General features: G+C 46.4%; 1 protein-coding gene across 4 annotated transcripts in view; it reads left to right on the plus strand.

Annotated features, from left to right (window-relative positions):
• STK4 (serine/threonine kinase 4) overlaps positions 1-19,213 on the plus strand; it is a 1,472,593-nt gene that overhangs the window by 201,017 nt on the left and 1,252,363 nt on the right. For 3 of the 4 annotated variants that reach the window (XM_069651354.1, XM_069651352.1, XM_069651353.1), the window contains one exon: positions 9,773-9,853. In XM_069651354.1, coding sequence (XP_069507455.1) covers positions 9,773-9,853 — 81 coding nt within the window. Of the gene's footprint in view, positions 1-9,772; positions 9,854-19,213 lie in introns of those variants that run through there. The other variant, XM_069651356.1, reaches the window with a different exon arrangement.

The following is a 19,213-nucleotide window of genomic DNA, read 5'->3' on the forward strand; positions in this document are numbered from 1 at the left end:
CACTGATGGATATCATAGATGTAAGTCAATCTGGATTTGTAAAAGGCAGACATGTTTCAGAGAATATGAGACGATTGTTGCTGACACTATATGAAAGCAAAGAACAACATAATGATGTGGTGACGTTATCCTTGGATGCTGAGAAAGCTTTCGACCGTATTGAATGGACATATCTTTTAAGTACATTGAAAGGCTTTGGTTTTGGAGATACCATGATCGGATGGATAAGACTGCTGTATTCACGGCCAACTGCTTGTGTTCGGACTAATGGCATGAATTCAAGCATATTTGAACTTGAGAGAGGCACGAGGCAAGGATGTCCACTGTCGCCGATTTTGTTTGTGATCGCCATGGAATTACTGGCTGTGAGGATAAGAGAAGAGGATAGAATTGAGGGAGTACGCTTTGGTGCCCCCTTCCAGAAAGTTTGGTTGTATGCGGATGACATGTTGGTGGTGGTTCAGAATGTGGAGAGCTCCATTCCTGCGCTGATGGAGTTGATCGATGAGTTCAACAAAGTTTCCGGATACAAGATCAATTGGACAAAGTCGGAAGCGCTGCCGGCTTCAACCACTTGCACTGTTTTGAAGATGCAGGGCTTTCCCTTCAAATGGTGTCTGAACAAAATGAGATACCTTGGGATTTGGCTAACGAATGATGTCTCGAAAATAATGGATGTCAATATTACACATGTGATTCAGTCTTTGGAGCTTGACTTGAAGAGATGTAGTGCACTTAAATTGAGTCTCTGGGGAAGAGTGAATGCCATCAAAATTACTTCGACACCACGAATCAACTATGTGCTCAGTGTGCTTCCCCTGGAAGTTAAAAAAGGCCATTGGAGGAAAATTGAGAGTTTAATCCACTCTTTTCTCTGGGAGAACAAACAGCCACGCCTCAGTTTGTGGAAATTACAGCTGCCCCAAGACTGTGTGGGTTTGGGGGTTCTGGATTTTGAGAATTATGATTTGGCCTTTGGAGCAGGCATCTGGTTCCGTTTATTGAAAATTCGGAGGATGTTTAGACACTGGCGGAATCAAGTAGTTCTTCTCCGTTACCGCCTAGGGCCATGCTTTCCACGGTGGATGGATCTGGTTATCGCTCATTTCCACCGACGAAATTCCTGAGAACTTGTTGGAGGGAACTATGGAAGAAGAGTAAACGCAAGGTATGTGATAATGATTACATCCCTATCTGGCTGAATCCAGGTATTTTGCTAAATAGGAATCCAATATTGTGGTTGAACTGGCTCCTGAGTGGTGTACTATGGCTGAGTGATCTGATTGAAGACGGCAAATGGATCAGCTATAGAAGACCTGCACAAATTAAAGATCTAGGAGACTGTACAATGGGTGAATACAGAAAATTGAGAGGTTTGCTGCGGAACCAAGGAACTGTTAATGGCGGTGGTTGGCAGTTATGGCTACCTGAATATAAGGCATTAGGTGGTATGGCGTCCAAGGTATATAAAAATCTGGGCCACCAGTACACTCCAGCAGAGGGATTGTTAACTAAGTGGTCCGAGATCCTTGGCTCTGAAATGACTGTGGAGAGGTGGAGGTATCTTTGTAAAAACGTGACTCCGACTTCCATTAATCTTGGAGAACAATGCCGCCAAATCAAAATTCTTAATAGAGTGTTTTGGACTCCCCAAAGACTTTATGCGAGAGGGATGATTGACTCAGGCTTGTTGGAGGTGTAAGCATGATGTCGGCTCCTTTGAGCACTTGATCTGGGACTGTTATGAACTGAGGACATTTTGGAGGAAGGTCACTAAGAAGATTAATGAGGTTTTATTGCTGCAAGAGGATTTTGATTACAACACTATCATCTTGGGTGAGGATGATAACGTGGACGAACTCACTTATCCACAGAAATGCTGTTTTTTTAGGGCTGCAAATTCTGCGAAAAAAATTGTTTTGAGAAAATGGAAATGTGAGGAGAGGCCGACCTATTCAGAATGGATGGAGGACTTGAGGCGGGTCGCCAGGAACAAAAAAATGAAATTGTTTGATGAAATGTGGGGTGGGTTTTTGGAAGGCATGTGATAATAAGTTGGTCTGTTTTGCATTTTTAATTCTGTGAAGGTTGGGGATGTTTGGGGGTGTGGATTCTTTGCGTAGAATTCTACAATTACAATGCTGATAAGTTTGATGTTTGTATGTTTTCGGTAAATTTCAATAAAAATTAATAATAAAAAAAAAGCTTACTTACCACTATTGAAGCAGGTTGTTTACTGGTGTCAAGTAGAATTCTTTAAATATGGATTTGCCTGCCCAATCAGCCATTTTCATGATGTCCTCGAGACAGACACCAACCTGAAAGGCTTTTGAGGCCATGGCTCCTCTGACTGAATGGGCTCCGAACTGGAGTGTATCTATTCCCGGTTGGGTTAGCGTACAACGCACCCAGCGAGCCAAGGTAGTGGCCGAAACCGCTTTATGGGGCTTGCGAATAGCTATGAGGAGTTGCCCGTTTGGAGAGGATCTGAGCAGAGCTGTTACTTTTTCATAATCTTTTAAACACTGTACCACACAAAGCTTGGGCTGTTCTCTAAAAGCCGGTTAAGAGATCACTCTTGAATCACATTTAGTTCTCCTTCGTATGTGAAAGACGATACAGTCAGGAGAAAAAGATGTACCCTCTAGATCTAGAGCTCTAACATCCGATACTCTCCTGCAAGAAACCAGACAAAGCAATGTAGTAAGCTTGCCGGAGAGTGCCGTACACAATAACTCTTCGTTAACTGACCAAGAGAGGAAAGGATTGAGCACTTTATTAACATCCCAAAGTTTATTGTAACGGGACGAAGGTGGTACTGTAAGGCGGATACCTTTCAGTAATCTAAAAACTAGGTGATGTTCTCCGGCTGGAGCCCCTTGCATGAAATTGTGACCTGCAGAAATCGCTGATCGATATGTGTTTATTTTTCTGTAGGCTAGGCCTCTCTCTACTAAGGAGGCAACATTTTTTAGGATTTCGTCTAACGGCGCTGAAACTGGATGCAAGCCTCGGTCCTGGCACCATAACCTCCTTGTATTCCAGGAATTGGAATACTGTTTGCATGTAGCAGGGGCCCAGCTCTCTTCAATGAGATGAATTGCTTTGCTGGACATACCCGGAGTTCTCCATCTTGCCCTGAAATGCTCCAAGCCGCCAGAGTCAGAGACCCGGAAACTAGCAGGGGGTGAGCTTGTCCCCACGGATCTAACAGGGGATCCTGATACCGGGGTAGAAGGATTGGAGAATCCGTGGAAAGTTCCCGAATAACTGTATACCAGATCTGAGAAGACAATACTGGGGTTATGAGGACGAGTTCTGCTTTGTCCTGACGGACCTTCGCCAGGGTCCTCGCTATCATGGAGAAGGGGGGAAACGCGTAGAGTACCCCTTGCGTCCAAGGCTGTAGGAATGCATCCGTCGCTGAGGCCACTGGGCCGGGTCTCCAGCTGTAAAACACCGGAGTATTGAGCCGAGACACAAAGAGGTCTATGGATAGCGGGCCCCAGTGTTGCTGTAATTAGAGAAATATATTCTTGTCGAGACTCCAGTCGCTGGAGTTGGCGTAATGGCGGGAGTGGCAATCCGCTATTACATTCTTGAGACCCGCCAGATATTCTGCTGTAACTGAGATCAGTCTTTGGCGAGCTCTGCTAGTGGACCAGACCTGGTACCATCCAGATGATTTATGTATCTCACGGCAGATACGTTGTCCATCTTTAGTAAAATGCAACAGCTCACTTTGTCTTTGGCGAAGGAGCGTATTGCGAAGGATCCTGCGAGGAGCCCTAGACAATTGATGTGCATATCTAGCTCCTGCGGAGACCAAGTCCCTCCAGTGGCAGCTGTGCCACATCTTGCTCCCCATCCGGAACGGCTGGCATCCGATTCTATGATGAAATCCGGAGCGGAACCGAAGATGGCTCTGCCGTTGCAGGCCTCCATGTGCGAAAGCCACCAATTTAGCTCTGTCCTTGCTTGAGGTGATAGTGTCAATCTTTGAGAATAAGAGAGACTGCGTCTCAGGTGTTGGCCTTTTAGTCTTTACAATTTCCCGGTAATGTAGGGGACCCGGAAAAATTGCTTGAATGAACGAGGACAGAAGGCCTATTACTCTCACTAGCTCCCGTAGCGAGATCAAATCCCTCTGTAGGACATTGGCAGCTGGAAGACGAAGCTGCAAATTCTGGGTGTCTACAATGAACCCGAGAAACTCTATATTCTTGACAGGACAAAGAACCGACTTCTCCCAGTTGATGAGGAAGCAGAGACTGCGGAGCAAGTTTATGGTTAGCTTGGTTTGTTCCTGTACTAGCTCTCGAGATTGAGCCATGAGAATAATGTTGTCCAGATAAATTATCAGGCGGACGCCTTGTTCTCTTAAGTGCGCCACTACGGATCTCAATAGTTTGGTAAATGCCCAGGGAGCTGAGAGACCGAAAGGTAGACTCGTAAATTCCCAATCTTTGTGATCCCAAGAAAATCTTAGATACTTTACGTGCTCCAGATAGATGGGCACCGCGAGGTAAGCGTCTTTGAGATCTAGACGCACAAGCCAATCGCTCGGCCTGAGAAGGTCTCTGAGCATGTGGATGCCTTCCATCTTGAAATGCTGATATACTAGGAATTCGTTGAGTGCCTTCAGATGTATTACAGGCCTTACCTTTTCCTTCCTGCGCTCTAGGAAAATTGGACTGAAAATCCCTCCCGGGGTCGAGCAAGGCCGAATCGCCCTCTTCTGAAATAGACTGTGAATTTCGCTGTCTAACGCTCTCTGATCTAGTTCTGACATAATTATTGGGGCAGAGGGACTGAACTGAAAAGGTTGCGCGAAGAACTCTAGTCGCAGTCCGCGCGCTGTATCCCTGACCCAGGCGTCTCCTGACAAAGCGTCCCAGGTTTCTAAAAAGAATATTAGCCTCCCCCCAATGGGCGTGAGCGGCGCTGGCGCTGCAATCGCTAGACTGACCTGCGGGTTGTTGAGTTCCATTCCTCGGTCCTCTCCTCCAGTAGCGGCCTCTGCTACGTCCTCTGGAGGGAAAGAAGGTGTTGGCACGGTCTTGCCAGGTGTTCTGATATTGGTATTGAGATCTTCTGTCGAATGCAGAACGGCCGGAGGAGTGACCTCGACTGGCCCTGATGAAAACCTTAGATGAGAAAACCTTCTTGATAGAAGCCTGGGCCTTGTCCAGAGCGGTAAAAGTACCTACGAACTTGGACATCTCCTTTATAAAAGGATCACTAAAGAGTAGCTCTTGCGCAGCGGCACCGGACTCTGTATTCGCCAATTCCGTCAGTTTTGAGTCAATCTTGAACAGTATGCCTTTTCTGCGCTAGATAGAAATGGCGCATCTCGCATTTCCCAGCAAGCAAATGGCTCTCCGAGCCCACCTGGAGAGAATGACCGGATCGATTGGAGTTGAGGAGGTGGAGGCTCCTTCTGGCAGATCTAAAATCTTTGCGAGAGTACCCGCAACGTCTAATAGTTTATCCTGGCATGACTTCCAGGCTCTGTCTATGCCCTTTTTAGGGTCTTTCACATGCTTTGCCATGAATGTGATCATCTTGAAATCTAGTTCCGGTGTCATAGCTACCTAATGCAGTATCTCAGGGCGTGGACATTCAGCTCTGAGTCTTGCTCTGGTTTCTTTTCCTAGAGGCTTACTTAGCCTGCTAAGCATGTATTCCGTTGTCCTGACTGATGGCTCCCAGTCGGTGGACCTAGGATGTATTAAATCCTCAGGGTCGAACATTCCCTCAGTAGGACGTTGTTCCCTGGTGTTTGCCTTGGGGATAGGGGCTGCCGCACTCCCCGAGGTTGAGGGTTTTGAATCCTAAATCTCAGTATTTTCTTCTGAAGAAGTGTGTGATGATTCTTCATCATATAATCCCGAGTTTGCTTCATCTTCTGTGCCCTGCTTGTCTCCCTCCGGGCTTGAGGGTCCAACACCCCTGTTTCCTTCCTCGGGGGTAGAGGATCTTTCAAAGGAAGGGGTTACCTCCCTGGTCATGAAGGCATGTTTCAGCCTGGAGAAGGCGTCGGATAATGCATCAGTCGCAGGCATCAACTGGCTCGGGGGCGGGGGGGTCACAGAGCTTTTGCTCCTACGAGCCGGACTACTTCCCCCTTGGGTAAGGTGTTTTCTTTTTTGTGTCTTTTTACCTCCCTTTGGAGAAGCACCTTGCATGCGCTCTTCCATTTCTTCTAAGCACTGCTGTATGTGGTATGGGTAGAAGCATATCTGTTACAGCTTTCTGTACGCTGTTTTCAACAGCAGATCCTAGGACCTTTTGTAGGCTCCTTTCCATTACCACTTCATCAATGTAACACCAGTCCTCCTCTCCCTTTGACCATTCCTGGTCTGATTGAGGGTTGTATTGTGCTGCCATGATAAAATCACCTTACCCCTCTCTTTTTTTCTTTTTTTTTTCTCTGGGCTGACCACCTTCTCTCACTGGCCAAGATCTTTATTGTGCCAGATCTGTTTAAATAATTAAATAATATTTGTGATGCTGTAGGAGTATCACCTCCACTCACTGTCTGGCAAATGGGAGCTGAGCAGACCAAGCTCACTGCTGTGGATACTGCTAGCGGTAGCGGTCCTCTTTTATCCTTTTTTTTGGTTAGACGAAATGAGACACAAAGACTTGCTCTGGCGCAGGCATTCTCATTAACCGTTAACTGTTATGACGGAAATGTTCGTACGAGCACCGGAGCTCAAGAAAAGGACCAGGGAGAGCGGGTGCTGCCCCTGGTGCCGCACCGGCGCGTCGCATCCAGCTGTGGGTTGTGAGGTCCTCCCCAGAGCCCGTGCGTACAATTCCGGGCCGGGGAGGCAGACAAAATGTAATGCGGTGCCGCGGCACTCTGACAGCAGCCGCGATGACAAGAGACAGATTTATATCTGTCACGAACGAAACGTTTGTTTTAGCCGCATCGACACCGACGTCAGTGGGAAGCAGCTGGCGTCGGTGTACAATGAAGAAACACAAAACAAATGGAGTAAAATCAATATAGCGCTATATGTATATATATATATATATATTTATATATATTTATGTTATGTTATGTTATTTTGCACTTATATAGCGCCTTATATACCATTGGTATGGTCTGAAGGCGCTGGTAGGTTGAACGCCCTTGGGACCCGAAGTTCAGATCAGTAGAGAGAGTAGGGAGAGTCAAAAGGTGCGTGTGAGCACCGGGTATGTGTGCAGCTTGTGCGGTACTCGTGTAATAGCTGCTTCTTAGCGGTAGGTGTGGTGGTTGAGAGATCAGGAGAATGTGTTCGTTCTGGCGGGATTTATCTGGAACGGATGTGGCTGCGTTAGGCCTGAGGAAAACGCCTGGCTGGGGGTGTGATACCAGCAGTGTTTACATAGAGTGATGTGGAGTAAGCGGCGGAATGTTGGTATGAGAACAGTTATACCGAATGGTGTCATAGTATCTCTGTGTTCTAGTTGAGCGGTGATGTAAAGGAGAGCGTAAGCGTGGTGGTGTGATATGATGGTTGTGCTCTTTCAACGAGCACACTTCTAAATTCAATTTACCAGAGAGGCTATTGGGCACACTTCTAAAAGCAATTATATATATATTCAATACGCTCGTGAAAGAAATCAATGTTAATAAAGAACAACAGATAACTATTGTAAAGAATAAACAGTTCTGAATAAGAAATTACTTCTCTTGGTGTGAGCAGCAAAGAAAGAGGAAGTTATTTCTTGTTCAGGACTGTTTATGGAGCACCTGTACACTGATTGGAGGGACAGTATCACGCGACATTGGACACTGATGACCTTCGGAGCATCATGGGATTTGAAGTTTTTCCCTTGTACTGTGAATGTTATGAACCATATATGTACTTTAATGGTTTTACGTTATGTATTTTGATCAATGCACTTCCAGAATGAGTTTTGTTATATGTAAGTGCAAAAATACTTTGCTGCTGAGCTTTCTTTGTATAATTAATTAAAAGAAAGAGAAGCATAATTTGAGCCTCCGGTCTTGACATAGAATCCCCCCCCCTCCGTAGACACTCCATTAGGGGATACTCTCCCTAAAGCTAACCTAGTAATACACCAAAGGTGAAACATTTGACCAACATAGGAAGCAGAAATTCCACCAAGATTGACAATTTAGCTTTGGTGTGGTGCTTCCCCTATTCTAAAGGGTCAGGAGGCCCACGCCTCTGTAGAGCAGTGAATCATAGGAACAAGAGTAAGAATATGTACATAAAAAGTTCAAAAAACGGTTAGAAAATTTGAAAAATGAAATACGGGCGAAACCCCCTCGAGTTCATCCTTCCACGACCAGGCTAGTTAAGGAGTCTTCGTTACATCCAGCACAGTATGTTCAGTGACGAGAACTACACCTAAACCAGTGGACCTGGCTAAAGATATATCTCCCCCAAGAGGGGGGAGAACAGAAACCCAACTTGGGCAAACAACTTTGAGAATGTACATAACCATTATCATTCAGCTCCCGCTAACTCTCTCCGGACTGCAGTGCAGGTCATAGACCTCATCTGATGCATTTGAAACCATGGCTTGCCACCGGACCTCTGGCCATTCTTGAAGGACAAGCCCTGCGATTCCTCTTCATCCAACGCGGCTTGCCTAAGACCTAATGTTGTCAATGTTTCCATTCTTGGTGAAGTCTGGGTCTGCTGACCCTTAAAAGTAAACATGAGCTGAAATGGAAAACGCCCATTGGTAGGGGATTTTTTTGTCTCTTCGCCAGGAGGTTATTGGACCATGCCCTTCCTCTTGACAATGGTTGATGGGGCTAAATCCTAGTAAATCGGAGCTCCTAGGCCCTGACCAGAATGCTTTTCATTCCTCTCACTTTGAACATAATGAGCAATACTTTGATATGAATTATCACATCCGAAATCATCTTCTGGGATTGTTGACATTTTGGAAAAACTCCCCAGTGTGATTGATCTAGAGTCAAGTCCCCTAATATGACTTAAGAAAAGAAATCACAAACCCTCAGCAGAGCCACAGAGTCACATTGTAACACAGATGGTCCGCAGCTTGAAAAACACCAATCGCTTACCGATTCCTGAGCGGCAGATATTTAAGATTCCAAGGACTTAGACTGAGAAATACTAAGCCGCACTTAGCAAAGATAGATACCATACCTGCTATACTTGGATGTAAAAAGACACTAACTAATAATCAAATGTATATACCGATGTGAGAATGTATATATTTGATTTTTTTTAATGAGATTAATAAGAATTAAATAACCTCCCCTACTGGAAATATAACTTACTGAAGATTTGAGTCTACAGGGATTTCCCATTGTGAGTTTGGCATGGATTACACAAGTGTGACATGTGTAACAGTTGTTCGTAGTTACTACATTAGGCTTTAACTGAAGCCCTATGGATTTCTGCACCAACATATTGTTTCTAGATGGTTTTCTGAGTTGGAGGGACATGTCGCTCATCATGGCTGGCATGGCATCCTCTTGCGTGCCACTTTAGTAATTTGCGAATGTCTTGCTCGGCATCATGAGTACCAACATGTTTTGATAGTGTTAAGTTTGTGTTGTGGACTTTATACACAGGCTGATTCTTCGATTTTACTATTCCTTTGGTTTTTGGGGGACTCGTTATTATTTTCACCCTGTAGGTGTAACTTTGGTTGTATTCCGTTTGACTGCATCAGACAATGAGATGTATTAAAGGGGACACATGATTGTTTTCATAAAGTTTGACAAAAGGCTTTGCTTGGTAAAAGTACGTTTCTTTTTTTATCTTTTGAGGCAACTGAAAAAATTGAGTGAAGAAAGTTTGACAAAGCAACCAGAAGAGGTTTTTGATGTTCTAGAGAAGCTTGGAGAAGGGTAAGTAAAATACTGTACGAAACCTATTGTAATAATATAGTCCTATGCAATGATCACTTGTTAAGGGTTTTTACGTTTGGCTTAATCCCACTTTACATAAAAAACGTGTTTTAATCAGAATCCTACACTTTCACTTGGGAGGAGACCCCGTTTACATTTTTGTTCAGGATTTACCTGATTGGAGGAATGCTTGTACATTTTGTTTCATTGTGATATATGGTTATTCTTTTCTTAGGAAAAGTGACAATCTTGGGCAATGTATATATATCTATGCATGACCGTTAGTCTTGTTCTTGCTCAGAATATTGTGTATTTTGTGTATGAACATTGCAGTCCATATACATCGTTTTTATAGTAAACTCTTTGGAAAATCCACTACAAAATAATGTTTGTCACTGTGAAAGTTGTGATGTCATTTATTAAACTGAGAAAATACGTACAAATAGGTTGCAGTTAACTAGACAAGGTGACAGAGGATCTTTCTGAGGGTGTAAAGCATTACTACTGCTTCATTCAGTACCTATGAACAAAGGAACTATGAAAGCATATGTACTATATCAACAGTGTATTTATTTTCATGTCCCAATTAAACTAGCACATCTAACAGCATATTCTATTCTATACAGAATAATTCAGTGTTAAATAGAATGTATATACAGGCACATTCCAGACATTTTTATAAAATGCCAACTCTAGATATTAAACAATTGATTGATAGATGCATGAACTTCGGCACACTTTTAGACTATACCATATTGAAGATTATTGGCTATAGGCCCATGACACATTTTCCTTGTAAAAAACCTGGAAGCCAAATATGTCCACCAATTGCTGCTATGGTGCCTGCATTTTTGGTGACTTGTGTATATTTGAATGTTAACACAGGCTTTTTTTGTTTTCAATAGTTAGGCATTATAGATGGCTGGGGGGGGGGTCAAAGAATGATTGCTGTTTATGCCATGTAAAAACAAAGTTGTCATTACTATGCCTGCTACAGTAAATGCTTATTTAAACATCCAATACACTTGAATGTTGTCTCCACTTTACATATCTTAGTCAGTGCAAAGTGTGCTACAAGGTCAAAGAACATTACAGTGCCGAGCAGCCTTCTGACACTTGCAGTGTCCCGTACAGCCTTCCTTGTAGTCACATCGTTGGAGTTCCCTAGTAGCTTGGTATCCTTTGGTAGAGTTGTCCAGCATATTTCCCACGCCTCTATTCTCCTTCTACCCCAATCACACAGTGAGGGAAGCTGCAATTGTGTAACCATTATTCTGGCTTAGCATTTATATACTGATATGCAGCTTTTTTGTTATGCTGAATGTGCACATCCTGTGTAGTAGGTAGACTGCCATTTGCACTACCCTTTTGCCTTAATAGCTGCTTTCGAAGGGATTGTGTCCTCCGACGTATTCCTTATCTTAGATATCTCCTTCCAGCTCTGCTGGCCTCAGAAAATTTTTCTCTAGAGGGCGCAGCGCGTCGACGTCCTCCGAGTCGATGTCCCTTCGACAGCCGCCGTATCGACGTCGACGTCATCCTGCCTATAAAGGCCGCGCGCAGCATCCGTTGCTCAGTTACGTTTTTCCGCGCTTACTCAGTGCCTCGGAATACCGTTGCTCAGTTTTGTCAGGTTAATCCTATTTACCACGAGTTATTCGATACCGTACTCGATGGCGTCTTCGTCGGAACCGACAACTCCTCGATCCGGCTTCAAAAAATGCCGAGATTGTGGGAAAAATATGTCACTGACTGACCCTCACAGAGTTTGTCTGTGGTGTTTGGGAGCTGAACACCATTGTTCGGAGTGCGAGGACTGTATGTCCATGACAGCTAAGGCCCTGAAGGAGCTTAGGGGGAAGCTGGAGAAAGGTAAGACTTTTAAAGCTTCTTCTTCCTCTACGAAGTCGAGACATTCGTCACCTCGTCACCATTCGCGCTCCAGGTCTCGGAGTGGGTCCCATCACTCCTCGAGATCGAAGCACTCGAAGAGGAGACGTCGAAGATTCCCTTCTCCGTCTTCCTCTTCCTCTGTTTCTCCAAAGTGAATCCCTTGCCCCACGAAACATAGTTCCCGGTCTGAATGGGAGGAATTCTGCAAAAATATGATGAGCGTCTTCGAGAAAGCGGCCTCGACCCCCTCGAAGACTGCCGAGAGCGATGCTCTGGTCGAAAGACCCGAAGGTCAAAAACGCCGCGAGTCGCAGTACCCGGCGAAGGAAACCTCTCGAGCGCGTCTCGAACCCTCGAGTAGGACTATGACCTTAAAACCTTCCTCGAAGGTTCCGTCGACGCCGAGGTCGGTGTCTTCGTCGCCGTTGTCGAAGGGACCTTCGACACACAGGTCTGTCGACTCGACGCCAGCTTCGACACCGGCATCGACGCCAAGAAAAGTCACGGTTACAACACACCCAGTGACTATCCCCAGGTCCTCGATGACGATGGCGTCGAGATTGTTGAGCAGAATCCCAATTCTGTCGAGGTCATCGAGGCCTCCGCCTTTGTTTTCGACGCCACGCTCGAAGCTTTCGACGTCGGCGTCAATGACATCGACATTTTCGAGGCCGATTATGACAAGTTCGGCACCCTCTGCCTTGGAAATGGGGTTTACACCCTTTATGAGTTCAGAACAATTGAGAACTATGTCCTCAATTATGGAAGAGGGTGAATTGTCTGAACAGGAAGACACATTTGAGTTGCAGGGGCCTGTAACCCCAATTAGAGAGGAATTTTCCTCTGAAGAACGCAGGTTAAAGGATCTTCATGATTCCTTACATGAGGCAAGTGGGTTAGACACTTCCCCTGAGGTGGAGTTTGCTAGGCCAGACCCGGGGGAGCATGCTGAAACCCCCTATAGAGCCTTAATGGCCAGGATCACAGAGTTTATGGGGTGGTCTGCACCTTCACAATCTTTCCAACAAGATGACCTCACGGATATTCTTGACAAAGGCCCACAGGAGGATCCTGTGGTGCCTTTTCATAAAGCTCTTCAGAGGAAGATTATGACGAACTGGGAAACCCCAGATGTCGTCCCGGCAGTAAATAAAAAACTGTCTACAAAATACAGGGTATCTTCTACAGACCCGGAGTTTTTGTCAAAACACCCATCCCCAGAAAGTCTGGTGGTACAGGCAGCATCTTCTACTGATGTCAAGGCGGCTTATCCTACCGTCCCACAGGACAGGGACGATAAAAAATATGATGCTATGGCAAAGAAAGTTTTTTCGGCATGTAGCATGGCGTTGAAATCTGTTAATGCTACTTGCACCCTTGCTAGATTCAGCCATACACTTTGGGAGTGTGCTTCTAGAGCGGCTGACTGCTGTAACGCTCACCTGATTCCCGCAGAGGCGCCGGTCTTGACTGGGTGAATGCCGTATCTTCAAAGGTGATGTGTAACACACGGTTGGCTCTTTGGGCTGGACCTCTGTGCACTGTATGTCTGACTTGAAGAGTAAGATGTCTTAGGTAAGTGAACGCCGAGCTCTCCATCTGCCTCGGGGCAGGGTGCCGTAACCAGTTTCTTCACTGGATAAGGGTGCAGGCCTCTTGACCTCAGAGGACTGCTGTCCGTCGTTAACTGCACGAACGGTAAGTTCTGGGCAATTCAAATGTCTTAAAAGTCTTTTGTAATGATATCTCTTGTTTTGCAGGGTTCCGGCGATGGCGGATGGCGGGCTGATGAGAGTTGAGGATCGAACCCGCGTGAGGAATAAAAGCGCCTGGAAGCACGTAAGTAAGCGCTTGTAGCCTGCTTCACGATGCGCACTAACTGTCCCTTTTATCTTGCAGGTACAAGTTCGGAGCTTTAGAGAAGCTGAAGGGTGCACGAATACCCACTGGATTCGGCGTGGGAAGGAGTAATGGCACGTGAGTAATAAAGTTGCCCAATGTCTTTAAACGCACCTTCTTTTGTCTTTCAGATGCGGGATGCAGCGCCGAAGGCCTCCAAAGCGTGCGAAGAGTAGGTAAGCCTTTGTCTTTCAGATGCCGGAATGCATGTTGGTGACAGCCGATGGACCAGGTAAGAGATGCGCTGCCACTGAAGACCGTAGTGCTAACCTGTTATTTCTTTGTCTTTACAGGTGCTGCTGAAGACTGGATTCCAGGATGGTAAGCCTTTGTTCCCTTAGGCCCAGGATCAGAAGCAGAAGACACGATGAGCGTTCTGCTGCAGAGAATGCAGAATAACACAAAGCAAGATTCATCCATCGGGTGTGGTTTAAATAGCCTCCTGTAGTGCTTAGGTGTCTCCTTCCACAGCCACGCCTAGGTAAGAAAAGAGTTCCTGCTTTCCAAAAGAGTTCCAGTGTTCTGAACCTAGGGAGTGGCTCCTGCCCCACCCAACAGGAAAAGTAGTCCCAAACAGAAGAGGATCAGGGGTTCAACTGGCAGGTAAGTAAGCAGCATGGTCTGCTGCAGGTAAGTCCACCCAAGCATTATGAGCCCGGCGCTTCCAGCGCTGGGACTGGGCATCTTTATGAGCCTGGTGCCACTGGCGCCAGGACAGGGTCCAAAAGGTCCCAATTGGGACTGGCTGGCACTCGGAACCGGGGTTATGGGTCTGCTTCCAAGGGAGTCGGGCAAGTCCTGATCTTTTGGAAGCAGAGATCATGACAACTGCATCCCGGAGGGAGAAGAAAGGGAGGCGTTCCTGAATATGATACAGGACGGTAAAGACGCTATGTGCGAATCCCTCCAGACGGGCATTGATTCAGCTGACAGTATCAGTAGAGCAATGGCGGCAAGTACAACAACCAGGAGATTCGCTTGGTTGAGAAAGTCTGGTTTTGCCCCAGATGTGCAAGCCAGGCTCTTGAACATGCCATTCGATGGCTCTTCTTTGTTCGGGAAAAAGGCGGATGACAGTTTAGAGAAACTGCAAACTTCAAAAGCAGCAGCAAAATCCCTAGGCGCTGCAATCCGTCAGACACCTTTTCGTCCCACAGGAACCTCTGCGAGGGGCAAGTCCTTTCGCTTCTACTCCGCATTCGGAAGAGGTAGAGGACGACTGGCTCAAAGGGGACAAAGAAGAACTACCCGAGGTGGACGGGGTAGATATTCAAAAGCCGCAGCAACAGCAGGTGCCTCTTTACCATCGGCACCTGCATCAGCCGCCCCAAAACCACTCTGAGGACTTCCCTCACCAGACACCTGTAGGAGGCAGGTTGACTCAACATCTGGCGGAATGGCAGGCTATCACGTCAGATGCTTGGGCATTGGAAACAGTTGCCCAAGGTTACTGCCTGCCTTTCCTACGCATACCTCAGAGTCATCCACTGGGGATCAGCTCTCAGAAAGCTCCAGATCCGCTCCTCTTGCAGGAAATTTTGGACCTGCTAGAGAAAGGTACCATAGAACCGGTACGCCATAGAACCGGTACCTGTAGCGGAGAGGAACAAGGGCTGGTACTCCCCTTACTTTCTCATTCCAAAGAAAGACGGAGGACTGAGACCCATCTTGGACTTGCGAGAATTGAACAAATTCCTCAGGAAAGACAAATTCAAGATGGTCACTCTTTCTCAGATCCTTCAGGCCCTTCAGTTCCAGGACTGGTTGGTATCTCTGGACCTTCAGGACGCTTATTTCCATGTGCCTATCCATCTCAAACACAGGAAATACCTGAGGTTCACAATTGGCAACTCTCATTATCAATTTCGAGTGCTGCCATTTGGGCTGACCTCTGCCCCGAGGGTCTTCACCAAGTTAATGTCGTTAGTGGCGGCAAGTCTAAGGAGGGAAGGGATTCACGTCTACCCCTACCTGGACGATTGGTTGATCAGAGCTGTATCTTCGGAACAAGCTCAGATCCAGCTAAATCACGTGTGCCACTCCCTTCACAAACTGGGCTTCTCCCTCAATTTAAAGAAGTCACAAATGATACCATCGCAGGGACTCCAGTTCATCAGAGCGATCCTGGACACTTCCCTGGGAAAAGCCTCGCCACCAGAGGTGAGGGCTCAAGATATTCTACAGATGGTTACCAAATTCCAAGATGCCCAACGTCTCCCAGCCTTCGACTTTTTGAGGTTGCTAGGCCTCATGGCATCCTGCATTTTCCTAGTGCCAGAGGCTCGCCTGAGAATGAGAGCCCTCCAGTGGACACTGAGGACTCAGTGGTCACAATTCTCAGGGAGAATGACAGATCTTCTTCAGGTTCCCGACAGGGTGGCTCGAGACCTTCAGTGGTGGGCCTGTCAGGAGAACATTCTGAAAGGAGAACAATTTTGGCAACCCTGGCCGGAGATAACAGTAGTCACGGACGCCTCACTCATGGGGTGGGGAGCCCACGCCAACGACTTGACCATCAGCGGTCGTTGGTCTCCATCGGAGTCCAGACTACATATCAACCTGTTAGAGCTGAGAGCCATCAGACTTGCGCTGAAGGCGTTCCTGCCAGCTGTACAAGGGAAAAATGTCCTGATAATGACGGACAACATGGTGGCCATGCATTACCTCAACAAAAGAGGAAGCTTGGATCACTACCCCTGTGCAGAGAGGCGATGCAGCTCTGGTTTTGGGCAATCCAAGAAGGAATCTCTCTATCGGCAGTTCACCTAGCCGGAGAGAAGAACTTGACAGTGGACGCTCTGAGCAGGCAGAGCACAGTCTCCCACGAGTGGGAGCTAGCTCAGGAAGTCTTTCAAGAGATCTTCGCCCTTTGGGGAACCCCTCAGGTGGATCTGTTCGCCACCAGCAACAACAGGAAATGCGATCTGTTCTGCTCAAGGGAATTTCCCCCGAGAGGAGCTCTGGGAGACGCGTTCATAGTGGACTGGGAGTTTCCGCTTCTGTACGCGTTCCCACCGGTCCCTGTCATTCCTCAAATGATCAGGAGGTTGAGAAGATTCCGGAGAACCATGATCCTAATTGCCCCGGATTGGGCCAGGAGAACGTGGTACCCGGACCTTCTAGACTTGTCCATCTGCCCTCCAATTCGACTTCCACTCAGAGAGAACCTACTCTCACAGAAGGGAGGTCAGGTTCTCCATCCAGACATCAAAACCCTCAACCTTCACGCTTGGCTACTGAAAGGCTGAGGTACAAGGATTGGGACCTCCCTGATGATGTTATGGAGCTGTTGCTTTCGGCAAGGAGGCCAGCAACAAAGTCTTTATACCGCTGCCGTTGGAACAGATTTTGCAGTTGGTGTAGAGAATAGAATATCGACCCCTTTTCATGTGGTACACCAATGGTTTTGTCCTTCCTACTATATTTGGCGAATTCAGGCCTTTAAGTTGGCACCATTAAGGGCTATCTCGCAGCGCTATCCATCTTTAAGCGCACTGCGGAAGAACCATCCTATTTCAAGTTACCCTTGGTAATACAGTTTCTAAAGGGGTTAACCAATGTTTATCCCCCAAGACCATTCCAAGTTCCCCTATGGGATTTAAACTTAGTCCTAACTTTCCTGATGGGCACACCTTTCGAACCACTCCATTCTTGTTCGTTAAGATTCCTTACCCTTAAAACTGTTTTATTAATAGCACTTACATCTACTAGAAGGGTGAGCGAATTACAAGCTCTTTCTTGTAAACCCCCTCATACAATCTTTCACAAAGACAAAGTTGTCCTGCAAGTGAAGCCTAATTTCCTCCCAAAGGTGGTTTCTGAATTCCATATCACTCAGAAGATTACCCTACCATCTTTCTATCCTCCTCCTCATCCGGGGAAAGAGGAAGAGAGGTTACACAGGCTAGACCCTAGAAGGGCTTTAAGTTTTTACATCAGTAGACTAGCCAGGATAAGACAGGCAGACCAGCTGTTTGTAGGTTACACAGGTCACAAGCTGGGGTTACCAATAACTAAGCAGACCATTTCCAGATGGATCATTCTAGCCATTCTGGAATGTTATAAACTGGCAGGGAAAGAGCCCCCTCAAAACCTTAGGGCTCATTCGACCAGAGGTATTGCAGCTTCATCGGCCCTCAAAAGAGGTGTGCCGGTTAAAGACATCTGTGCGGCCGCTACATGGTCGTCTATCCATACCTTTACACGATTTTACAACTTGGATTCCTCCTCCAGTCAAGAGACTATGTTTGGAAGGGCTGTACTGCACTCTATTCATCAATAGAAGACAGCGTGAAGTCAGTACTCCCTCCTCCAATGATAGAATACTGCTATGGGAGCCTATCTAAGATAAGGAATACGTCGGAGGACACAATCCCTTCGAAGAACAAGTTACTTCTTACCTTGTAACGTTCTTTCGACGGGATGTTCCTCCGACGTATTCCTTATCGACCCTCCCATCCATCCCCGCAGTTCTACTTCCCTTGTTGTTGCAGCTTACGCTCCTTCAGGGTGATTAGTCTAGTCCAGAAAGAATTATTGTGGGCTACAAAACGGAACTGAGCAACGGACGCTGCGCGCGGCCTTTATAGGCAGGATGATGTCGACGTCGATACGGCGGCTGTCGAGGGACATCGACTCGGAGGACGTCGACGCGCAGCGCCCGCTAGAGAAACATTTTCCGAGGCCAGCAGAGCTGGAAGGAGATATCTAAGATAAGGAATACGTCGGAGGAACATCCCGTCGAAAGAACGTTACAAGGTAAGAAGTAACTTGTTCTTCTTGCCTCATTGACATGCTCTTCAGTGCTGGTATAGTAAAATCGCAAATCTATGAATTTATCCAATTACTTCAGCGATTCTTCTACTGACTGTTGTGCTGGCCTGTCAGCCAATGTACAGGATACTGAGGTGACATATACACATGTGTTCCAGGTGTCCCATTTAGGCCTTTCACCTCTGCCTCCAAAAAATGACACAATGTTGCACCCAGTAATCGCATGGAACATTGGCAAGGCGATTCAGAGCTCAGGACTCTGACCTCTTTCTAATTCATGAGCAGCAAAGAACAAGATGCAACCCATAGTTGGTCAGATGATGGGCCGGTGTTATGGTTAGAACTTTTACGTGGGTGTCTGAGGTATGTATTAGGTCTTTATTATAGTCTTGCTGCACAGCATCACTGAAGTGGGTTTAGGAGGCGAGTGTCTGCCTCTTCAAGCTGTCTTGATGATTTGTACAAATCACATTGGTATTGTTTGTGGTAATCGCCTCTTTGTGGCGATGGCTGTTGCAGGTGTTGTCAAGAAGAACAATTCAGTCTTGTTTTCATCAAAGTGGAGAAACTCTTGCAAGTTTTGTAGAACCAGACCAGGCTCAACACATTTCTGAACAACTGTTCCCCTTTTGCTGCTTGTGTCACTCTTCAAGTTATCAGGCAATAGCGACGAACAAGAAAAAGGACTCAGACCAACGATTAACATGTTTCAAGCATGTTTATTAAAAGTAAAAGAAAACTCCTAACTTGCCCTATGTCTATGAGAGAAGTTCCATGCCTAGAAACAAAGACTAA

Source organism: Ambystoma mexicanum, chromosome 3p, assembly GCF_040938575.1.
Source record: "Ambystoma mexicanum isolate Mex_15411 chromosome 3p, UKY_AmexF1_1, whole genome shotgun sequence".
Classification (NCBI taxonomy): domain Eukaryota; kingdom Metazoa; phylum Chordata; class Amphibia; order Caudata; family Ambystomatidae; genus Ambystoma; species Ambystoma mexicanum.